General features: G+C 38.5%; 1 protein-coding gene across 1 annotated transcript in view; it reads right to left on the bottom strand.

The window, feature by feature from the left end:
• Positions 1-3,383: 3,383 nt before the first annotated feature.
• Positions 3,384-11,801, bottom strand: part of CPM (carboxypeptidase M) — a 90,029-nt gene continuing 81,611 nt past the window's right edge. Inside the window, exons 8-9 of the mRNA XM_060112352.1 lie at positions 8,133-8,281; positions 3,384-5,857 (exon numbers count right to left, since the gene is read on the bottom strand). Coding sequence (XP_059968335.1) covers positions 5,615-5,857; positions 8,133-8,281 — 392 coding nt within the window. The 3' untranslated portion in view covers positions 3,384-5,614. The remainder of the gene's footprint in view (positions 5,858-8,132; positions 8,282-11,801) is intronic.

Below are 11,801 nucleotides of genomic sequence, written 5' to 3'. Positions count from 1 at the left end.
CTTGATCAATTAGGGAAAAGTTTAACTGAGCCAAGTTAATAAACTATTATTTTAAGATCTGGAAATTTCAATGAATATGTAAGAAGGTGTAGCAATTGTGTACGCTGGTGCTTCTGAAATTTGAGGTTTCTTTTTTTTTTTTTTTTGCGGTACACGGGCCTCTCACTGTTGCGGCCTCTCCCGTTGCGGAGCACAGGCTCCAGACACACAGGCTCAGCGGCCATGGCTCACGGGCCCAGCTGCTCTGCGGCATGTGGGATCTTCCTGGACCGGGGCACGAACCCATGTCCCTTGCATCGGCAGGCGGACTCTCAACCACTGCACCACCAGGGAAGCCCTGAGGTTCCATTTTTAAAATCAGTTGCCCTTCTTTCATTCTAAAAGTAGTTAGTAGAAAATTTCAAAAATGAAGTAGGAAAAAACGAAAACATACTACCAACCAAAAAGCTGACTAATCCTTTTTACAGTTTATCTTCTTTTACTTTTTTCTCCTCTATGTCTAATAGTTTAAAATTTAGTTCATTTGTACTTTGCTTTGGACGGTGGCGTAGGGAGTAATAAGGAGCTGCAAATTTAATTATCAATGTCTAGGGACTTCCCTGGCCGTCCAGTGGTTAAGACTCCGCACTTCCACTGCAGGGGGTGTGAATTCGATCCCTGGCTGGGGAACTAAGATCCCATATGTTGCGTGGTACGGCCAAAAAATTTAAAAAAAAAAAGTATCAAGGTCTAGCTAAGATATACCAGGAAACTCCTGCTAAAGGCAGTCCTATATAATGAATTCTCTTTTGAAAATAGAAAAACTGGCCCCAATTCATTTTCAAAATTGAGACATTTGTCACTTTTTAGAAATTGGTACCTGTAAATTAGTTCCTACTCAGTCTTGTCTTATTTAAACTATTATTTGTTTAGCATGTTTCAGGGGGCAAACATACACTTAAGCCCAACCTTTCTGTCCTATGACTAGAAATTCGATGTTAAGAGGTTGCATCGATGAAGGGATGAGGGTTAGGGCTGTTAGTTATCCAATTCCTAGAAGAGGCAAATTTTCTATTATTCTGTGTTTCAAAAGCACTTTGAAATCAATAAAATATTATTCAAGACAAAAGACCCCTCTCTATACCAGCATTTTCCAAAATTTCTAGATACATAAGTTCAAAGAGATGGTACTAGGCTAACTTATTTAAGAAAATGGTTCCATGGCTTAGTCTATTTGGGGAATCTATTTCTTTCCTGCTTGATTTCTCAGACCCTTTACAGTGTGTGCTGGAATTTTCCAAAGATTTTGTGTGTGTGTGTGTGTGTGTGTTATGTGTTTTTTTGGTGTGTGTGTTTTGGTTTTTGTGCCAGTAGGCACACTTTTCATCCATTATCTCCCCCATGGCACAAAGTAATTTGGATGGGTATATATCATATAAACTGTTCTGGAAGGACTCTCTGGGCTTTGAAGAATTATTGCAATATTATTGTCTCATAAAAGGTCATTAGATTTGGTCTTTATTTGATGGCAATCAGTTCTCTCTGGTGTGTGGAATTTGTTCACTGGTGTAAGTATTTGTTTTCAAAGTAATGTAATGGATGGAAAGAAACAGCATTTATTGTTTACAGAAATATTAATTCTTTATTGAGAATCAGAAATATTCTGATTTTACTGAATTCAGAGGTAGTCTTGGCCCCTGCCCAATAACACTTTTTAGTCTTAGACAATTTGTGCATTTTAAGTTTTTAATTATAGTACAAAAGAAAGTCACTGAGAAAACTTACAAAATCAGCTTATACAACATCTATAAAAGGCTATGGAGTAGTTCATATGCTGAAGTTTGATAAAATGGTTTGTGAGCAATACAGTACAATATCTGCTTATCAGTGATACAATGTAAAGTCTGTAATGAAGTTAGACTGTTTCCCCACATTTCTACTTTATGTGCTGTGAACTTTTTTTCACTTTAACCATCATAATTTTCTCCCCTTCCCGCCAATCTAAATCTGTCATGACATAGGCATCAACTGTGTTGTCACCGTGTAGAATAAGAACCAAATTTCTCAATAAGCAACTTCCCCTGTCACAGTGAGACAATATGCTATGCTCATTTTTCTAGATTCCCTAAGAAAAGATTTTTTTAATCCAGTGCCAGATATTTTTACTTTCTAAAGGTAGAGCTAACCTCTCATACCATTTTAAGAAATATTACAAATGCAAATTTGCTTCTAGAACAGAAATATTGAGAAGAGGCTTTTTAACATTTCTGATACATCCAACAGCTCAAGTCTGTGATAAATTAAGCACCAAAATCAACACTGATAGTTACCTGCAGAGACTTAACATTTCTCTAAAATACTCCCCACCATTTAAATTCATTCATGTTAACATTTATTATAATTTGAGGAGGTACATGGGTAAAAGCTGTGTTATTTCATGAACATTTCCTTAAATATCATTAAGTGGTCATTCTAGCTAGCCAATGTTTCAGCTTTCAGACCAATTCTGCTTATTGGTCTCTAATAAGTTATACTGCCTTCAAAATATTTATGCCTCTTGAGTGTTAATTATCCTTCCTCCACCTGGGCAGGTACCCAAAACTGGCACCAGACTGTGGCATCTTACACCACTGCTACTGATAATCATAGAATCACAGTCAAGCAGAGACCTTCATTTTACAGGTAAGGAAACTGAACTGTGGTGGGTTGAATCACAGGGCTCCTGCCTCCTAATTATCATTCTGTTATACATGCTATCTTCTTTTCGCCTATCTTGAAAATCTTTTACTATGTTGGTTTCTCTATAAAAGGAATTACACCTGAACTTAGAACCCGGGGAGCATAATCAACAGCCTAAGAGGGTGGAGAACAGTAGGAAAGGTGTTGGGGATCTGGGCTCACTGTAGTCAGAATTCCATGGTCGTTTTTTCTCTTGAACATGCCACTTGATGAGTGGAGGATGTAGCTGGGATTCTACCATACTAAATCCTTGCAGCAAACTTCACTTTCAAACACAGAGCTGTCGCTGCAAAATGTACCCCAAACCTGCTATGAACTAAATTCAGGTTTGGTTTATAGTTGGTTTGGAAATTTTCTAAATTGTTTTGCTTGTCTCTAAATGGTTTTAAGTTTGATTCTGATAAAATTTCTGATTTTAAAAGCATTATTTCCTTCAGAAATTTACATTAAGGCTCATGAACCAAATCAGATTTTGGTTCATGTCCCTTCAGAATTGCTATCTTAGAAAAGGAAAACTTAGAACTCAGAATGCCTGACTGAAAATTGTTTAGGACTTGATAGTAAATCAAGTTGAGTTTTGTATACTTTTATCTGTAATATTACCAAAATCATTTTCTGCAATATATTAATAAATACTTTCAAGTATATAATAAATTACCACTTATTTAAATAAAAATGATCAAGATATTTAGGTTATTACCAGATTTAAAAGAGGTCTACAAATATTGCTGATATTAACATGTATGATTTTGTGCATGTAGAATAAACTGGCATAGGAATAGCTCCTAAATGCCCATGTATCTCCCTTTCACTTGTGGGTCTCAAGCAGGTACCAAGCCCAGTATAGTTTCTGTTTCCAGACCCTATAGGACTTTCAATTTAAAATAAGAGCCAAGGCAACTCACTTTCATGAGCGATACACAGCACTCAGAAACCTGCTCCCCAGAGTTGCTGGTCTGCTGTTTGATATCCCCACCTCCCCATATTCTTGCATATAATGTTTTAAGAGCAGCAGTTTGCTGGAGCACTTGATTCATTCATTCATTCAGGTCTCACCATGTAATAGGGTTTAGAATAAGTTTTTCAAACAAATTAAATAGACCCTGGTCTCAGAGACCTCACACTCTGCCAGAGAAAATCACTCATGGAAATAGAAGAGCATAATGCAGTGTTATAAATCCCACAACAGAGGTAACCTGTTTAATTTGCGGAGCAAAGAGGCAGGGCCCCCAGATTGACTGGGAGGGGGTGAAACTGAGTGGAAAGGGACAATGGTCTGCAAAGGTTTCCCAGAGGAGTTGATACCTGTTTTTTTTTTTTTAAGGGAATCATCATTGATCTTTATATTTTACTTGTTTACTCTTTAACAGACTAGTCTTTGTTTCTGTTGGAGTTTCACCTCAGTAAGATATGTAATTTACACAGCATGTATGCCTTGGAGCCTTCACTTTGTAGAGTACATTATTACAAAGCACCTAATGAAGCATTATTTTAATATTTAATAGTCACTATCCTCTTTTTTTATTGTGGTATAATATACTTAACATAAAATTTACAATTTTAACCAGTTTTGAGTATACAATTCAGTGGCATTAAATACTTCACAATGTTGTACAACCATCATCACTATTTCCAGAACTTTCTCATTATGACAAACAGAAACTCTGTACCCATTAAACAACCTGAACTGGGTTTTAAAGGAGGAGTGGGAAAGAAAATGTAGTGGGTCAGAATGGCATTGCAGACACAGGGGACACAGAGCGTGTTATGTGTGTAGGAACTACAAGCAGTTGATTGCTGATTTTTGTTTTAAATAGACCCCTTTCCCCAGTGCTGTGTGGAGGTTGGATTTGAAGAGGAGAAAGCTGGAAGCAAGAGACCAGTAGAGCTGTTGCCGTGGTACAGGTGAGCTATGATGGCCTAAACCTGGTGGTGTTAGTAGCCATGAAGAGAGGGTAGAATCAGTCAACACATACAAATAACATCAATCTTTAGTGACTGACTGAATAGATGGATGGAGGAGGAGGAGGTGGTATCCAGGGTGACTCCCAGGTTTCTAGTTTGGTGCTATCAGTAACTGAGACAGAGAATGCAGGAGGAAGAGCAGCTCTGGGGAGAGAAGTATGTTCAATTTTTCAACATGATGAGTTTGAGGTATCTATGGGTCACATCCAGGTAGATGTGTCCAGTGAGCAGTCAGACCTGAGTCTGAAGCTCAGGCATTTGGGGGTCATCAGCATAACAGAAGACTGTGGCATCTGGTTGCAGAAAGGCAGGGACCCTTACTTTAATTGACCTAGTATTTTGGGGCTCTGCAGACAAATTTGTCATCCCGTCAGGTCCATATTTTCTTGGGCCACTGAGACGTGGTTGCCTGTTTTCTCTCATATTTCCTTAGAACGTTGGTAAAACTTAATATTCCCACTCCTATCAATCATTTTTCCCTGCACTGAAAATTATATATGGCACTATCTCTTCACATACAGTACACATGGCAAGGTCTTGTATATAGTAGGTGATCAATAAATGTTCATCTTCATTGCTTATATTCAAATCGCTCTCTGTATACAAAATTACCTCCTTTTTTTTCTTGCAGGAACTTCTGTCATGCTTCTCAAGTTTAACTTCTTACAAATTTCTAAGACTACTTCAAGATTAAGTGTAAGTGAGCAGTACTTGATGGGTAGGTGTCTTCCATCATTAAGACAAAATCATTCCTTTCATTATCACCATATGTTGCTTGTTGCAGGATTTGGAAACAAACATTTCTCTTCTTAGGGAAGGACCGTGGAGTTTATCCAGTCAAGGTCCCACAGAGGGAGTTAGAGTTGCAGTAACCTGGCGTGAGTAAGCCCTGATTCCAGGTGGTGATGGGGGTTGAGTTTCACATTTTGCTTTATTTGAACAATATGTGAAAAAGAGTCACTAAAAATAAGAACAGAGTGGGCTTTGTTGCAGCTGAGTGGCCTTTCAAATCTCTGTAAAGAGGAATTATAGGACATAAAGGACCTGATTCTGGGATATGATCCAATTGCCCTCTGAATGGAAGTAAAATATCCTTTTTAAGAGCACTGAAGTTCTGGGATTTTGGGGGAATAGTCACCTTTGTGAGATGTGGATTGTGTCCAGGGACTGTAACCTGAGAGGAAACAAGAAAGTTATCTGAGTGATTTCAGATGTTTTGTGGTGCCAACAGTGAAAAACACTGATATCCACCACTAAAATGCAGCCTTTATGAAACATGTAACAACCTGCCAGGTCTCCCTGGGCTAGAAACAGCTTCAGTCCTGCTCGGTGAATGAGTTACCAAGTGCCTACTGATATGGACCACAGTTGTTAATGCTGTTGCTGAGAATTACAAAGTGAAATAAAGACAGTTCCTTTATCTGAAGATGTAAGTCAGAAGCAATAGACTGATTTCTGTCCCCATCGTTTTCATGGAGCGCAAAGGTAAAGAGTTGACTGTTTCTCTTTGTCTCAAGTCTGTACTTAATATCCTGATTCTGTGTCAAGATTATTTATAAATGGAATTTTTTTCTCAATTTATTCCATTTTTCTTGCAGCTGATCTAAGTGTATATATGTTATTGCTTCTTTAAAAAGCTTTGATTTTACATTGGTTTTGTCCATGAGTCTGAATCTTCATCTAGATTTATCTTTTTGGTGGAGGAAATGGTCAGGAAAATAATGACAAATGCTAAACTAACTATAGACTATTGCTACTGAGAAATGCTTTTATTATATATGGTAGAGAGGGAAAAGAACAGGGAATAACATTTACATAACCACTAATTGGCATGTATTTTTAGCCATTCATTTCAGCTTCCAGAGTCTTTCTTACCTTCCGCTTTTGTCCTAGAGCTAGTAACTAAAGCCAACTTGTGGTGAGTTAGTCTAATTGGAAATGAACAATTCATAACTTTATTCTATAAATATGTGGCTTATTTTTTAAATTTTTTATTGGAGTATAGTTTATTTACAAATTGTTAGTTTCAGGTGTATAGCAAAGTGAATCTGTTATACATATATCCAAGATGTGGCTTATTTGTGGGATTGCATAAAAACAGTTTATTGATAGATTCACTACAAGGAAAACCCTTTTTTTCACAGAATGAAAATGTCACAGTAAATAACAGGAAAATACAGGGTCTTTTTAGGCAGATTCACAGTGAGTTGCAGTCTTTCCAGCTCTATTCATGTCCTCAGTAGGAGGAAAGATACTCAAGAAAAGCATGAGCCCCTCACTCAAAGTGCTGGGTACTTTGGCGATAAGCTATGGAGTAGGGGTTTTTAATCCTACAGAGTTTTATGAATTGAAAACCATGCCCTTTATTATGTCCTAAAGATGAAACAACTACAAAGCCAGTTTTTACTACAGAATAGATGACTACCTTCTCTCAGGAGTAGCTCTATATGGAATGACTACTATGGCTGGCATTAGACCCACTAAGCAAACTAGATGAAGCTTAACATTCTTAGATAAAGTCACATCAAAGAGGAAGAGTCATAATCTGGCCAAATAAATCAGATACTTATTCATTTAGTTCATTCACATAAACCCACTCAGCCTCAAACTAGTCCATGCATCCTTAGAAGAAGAAAAGCCTTAGAAACATGCATCTAAATAAAATTAAAATCTGGAATTTTACTTGCATTGATTGGAAAACTCACCGTCGTTTGCTTATGAGCGGGCTGCAAAATATGTATCACTTAATATAGTGGTAAACTTTGTGGATCAAATTTTATTTGTAGTGAATTCTAAGGAACTTGTGTCACAATCAGTTTTTTAATAGTAGAAGTTATGGTTCATGGAACAGATGTTAAACTGGTATTCCATGAAGCTTGGAAAAACTGTGGCTACATTGTTTTTGTTTTTAAATTTTTATTGGAGTATAGTTGCTTTACAATGTTGTCTTAGTTTCTGCTGTACAGCAAAATGAATTAGCTCTATGTATGTATATATCCCCTCCTTTTTGGATTTCCTTCCCATTTAGGACACCACAGAGCACTGAGTAGAGTTCCCTGTGCTATACAGTAGGTTTCCATTAGTTATCTATGTTATACATAGTAGTGTATGTATGTTAATCCCAATCTCCCAATTCATCCCACCACCCCACATTGTTTATTTATTCTTATTATTAATAAGCTTTGTTCCATTTTTTTATCATAAAAGATACCACCCGAAATGGGATTTGGCTTCTATTTAAAAAATTGCCAGTTGGGGAAGAAACATGATTTTCTGAGTTTGTTCCTATTATTGCCACCTCACCCACTCCCTGCTAAATGCAAGTTGGCCTTTTATTCTGTCCTGATGTATCTACTTTTGGACTTTCCAAACTTATTTTAGATTCTTTCTAGGTAAGTATTATGAGTTCTATAATATTTTAATAACAATAGTTAGCATTGTATACTTACCTCTATTACATAGAACCCAGGCAAGAGAAGGAGGTAATACTCTCCAAATTTGTTGGTTCTATAGGGGCAGACATGTTTTCTGTCTTGGACTTCTACAGTTACATTGGGTAATGGAGTCCCATTCTGATCAAAAATTTGACCCTTTACACCTGCAAGACAGAAAGAGAATTAAATGTTAATACCACATTTTATGGCATATGAAAAAAATTCTTGTAATTATTTAAGAAAAATATGCCCAATATTTATTAGCTGTTTTGAGTTAATTGAGTGTTTCAGAAGGAATGGTAAACTTTAAAAAAAATGATATAATAAAAATATAACATCATATTAGTTTCAGGTGTACAACATGATTTAATATATGTATTGTGAAACAGTCACCACAATATGCCCAGTTAACATACACATTTTTTTTCTTGTGATGAAAACTTTTAAGATTTACTCTTAGCTAATTTCAAATATACAGTACAGTATTTAACTATATTTACAATGCTGTACATTACATCCTCAGGACTTACTTATTTTATAACTGGAAGTTTGTACTTTTTGACCACCTTCACCTATTTTTCCCCACCCCCTGCCTCTGGCAACTACCAATCTGTTCTCTGTATCATGAGTTTTTTTTTTTTTTTTTTTTTAAAGATTCCACATATAAGTGACATCATAAGCTATTTGTCTTTCTCTGATTTATTGATATTTCACTTAGTGTAATGCCCTCAGTGTCTGTCCATATTGTCACAGATGTCAAGATTTCTTCTTATGGCAGAATAGTATTCCATTGTATAAATATACCACATTTTCTTTATTCATCCATCCAATTAAGTTGCTTCTGTGTCTCAGCTATTATAAATAATGCTGCAGTGAACATGGCAGTTGCAGATATCTTTTCAAGTTAGTTTTCTCATTTCTTTTGGATAAATACCCAGAAGTAGAATTACTGGATCATATGGTAGTTCTATTTTTAATTTTTCTTAGAATCTCCATACTGTTTTCCATAGTGCTGCACCAATTTACATTCCCATCAACAGTGCACAAGGGTTCCCTTTTCTCCACATCCTTGCCAACACTTGTTGCTTCTTGTCTTTTTTGACAATAGCCTTTCTAACAGGGGTAAGGTGATATCTCTACTTGTCTTTAACTCTTGATACTTTAATTACAATGTGTCTTGATGTGGGTCTCTTTTGGTTCATCTTATTTGGAACTCTCCAGGCTTCCTGGATCTGGATGTCTGCTTCCTTCCCCAGGTTAGGGAACTTTTCAGCCATTTTTCCTTCAAATAAGTTTTATATCCCTTTTTCTCTCTCTCCTCCTTCTGGAACCCCTATAATGCAAATGTTTGTCTGCTTGATGTTGTCCCATAAGTTCTTTAAGCCATCTTCACTCTTTTTCATTCTTTTTCTTTTTGCTGCTCTGATTGGATGAATTCCATTGTCCTGTCTTTGGGTTCACTTATCCTTTCTTCTGCCTCATCTAGTCTGCTGTTGAACTCCTCTACTGTATTTTTCAGCTCTATGACTTTTATTTGGTACTTTCTTATATTTTCTTTCTCTTTGTTGAAATTCTCATTTTGTTCATGCATAGTTCTACTGAGCTCAGTGAGTATCTTTATGACCGTTATTTTGAACTCTCTATCAGGTAAATCACCTACCTCTATTTCATTAAGCTCTTTTCTGGGGTTTTATCTTGTTCTTTCATTTGGAACATATTCTCTGTGCTGACTCTCTGTGTTGGTTTCTATGCATTATATAAAACAGCCATCTCTTCCAGTCTTGAAGGAGTGGCTTTGTGTAAGAGGTGAACTTACTGTTCAACCCTGCCCCAGCTCTGGGTTTTCTCTCAAACTTTTATGATTATCCAAGCAGCTTACTTTAGTCTTAATGGCTCCAGTAGTTGAGGGTGTGCCAAGACCTGTCAGTGTCCCAAAGGGGAGTATCTCAGTTAGCACAAAGTTTCAGGCAGATCAGGACCCAAACCCACAGCTTCAAAAGTATACAAATGTACCTCTTTCGGGGGAAGACTGGGAGATGGGTGTTTCTGTCTACTCCGTCTGCACTGAGTCCTGGGGTGACTGACAGCCAGTTAAGAACCATTTCTTTGTTTGCTTTGTTCATCTCTTTGAACTCATGAACACAAGCCCTGTTGGCCAACAGAGCCAGGCTGTCAAGGGATGTGTTCTCTGGGCGGTAGCCAAAAAAGCCAAGGGGCCAGATGGGTACACAGGCTCCTTTTCTTGGAGACACGGGTGATCTGGGGTAGGGCATAGGTTGAGAGTGAAGATGGTGCCCAGTGGCCTCTGATGAATGATTGTAGTCAGCTGCTAGATGTGTATTTAATTAGAATCCTGCTCCTCAGGCCACAACTATGAAGATAAACTAATAGTCCTCTTTCACAGAAAGACTGGGTTTTCAGTCTGCTGCCTCTCCACTGTGCCAAGTGTAGCTGGCTAAGAACTCCTTCTCTGTTTGTTACAGTTCTGTGGGATTTATGAACACAAGACCTGCTGGCCAACAGAACCAGGAAATCAAGGGGTAGCCCCTGGGTGGCAACTGCAAAAAACAGTGCACCAGACAAGTGCACAAACTCTTCTCCAGGAGATACCAGGATCCTGGAGGGAGGTGGAGGGACAGGGCAAAGATGGCAGCCACAAGCATACATCTTTGGAGAGTATTTCAGTTGGCTTCTAGATGTATGTTAAATTAGATGACTGCCCCTCAGACTGAAACCTTCAGACAAGCAGATATGCCTCTTTCACAGAAAGACTGGGCACTTTTCAGTCAGCTGCCTTAGTGCTGGGTCCTGGGGGGTAGCCAGGTAAGTCTTTAAGAACTGTTTCTGAGTTTGCTATAGCCTTGTGGGTCTCATGGATGTGAGCCCCATCATTTTCAAAGCTAGATGTTTTGAGAGCCTCCAGAAGGAACCAGCCCTGCCAACACCTGGACTTTAGGCCAGTGAGACTGGTTTTGAACTTCTAACCTCCAGAACTGTACATTTAAATTCACTGTTACTTGAGAGGAGACAAGATGGCAGAATAGAAGGTGAGCTCACCACTTCTTATGGAAACACCAAAATCACAACTAACTGCTGTACAACCATTGACCAAAAAAGGCTGAAACCTACCCAAAAAAGATACCCTACATCCAAAGACAAAGAAGAAGCCACAACAGGATAGTATGAGGGGGTGCAATCTCAATAAAATCAAATCCCATACCTGCCAGGTGGGTGACCCAAAAACTGGAAACAGAAGTTCTCCCACAGGAGTGAAAGTTCTGAGCCCTGTGTCAGGCTCCCCAGCCTGGGAGTCTGGCAATGGGAGGAGGAGCCCCCAGATAATCTGGCTTTGAAGGCCAGTGGGTTTTGGTCACAGGGATTCCACAGGAGTTGGGGAAACAGAAACTCCATCCTTGGAGGGTGCACACAGAGTCTTGTATGCACCAGGACCCAGGGGGAAAAAGCAGTGACCTCATAATAGACTGGGCCATACTTACCTGATAGTATTGGAGGATCTCCTGCAGAAGCAGGGGGTGGGGGCAGCTGTGGTTCACTGCAGGGACAAGGACACTGGTGGTGGTAGTGTGGTAGTTCTGGGGAGTACTCACTGGCATGAGCCCTCTTGGAGGCTGCCATTTTCTCATCAAGTCCTGGCCCCACCCAACAGCCTGTGGGCTCCAGTGC

Source organism: Mesoplodon densirostris, chromosome 11 (assembly GCF_025265405.1).
Source record: "Mesoplodon densirostris isolate mMesDen1 chromosome 11, mMesDen1 primary haplotype, whole genome shotgun sequence".
NCBI classification, from domain to species: domain Eukaryota; kingdom Metazoa; phylum Chordata; class Mammalia; order Artiodactyla; family Ziphiidae; genus Mesoplodon; species Mesoplodon densirostris.
The sequence above is the reverse complement of the archived record's forward strand: the minus strand, read 5'-3'. Positions and strand labels throughout refer to the sequence as shown.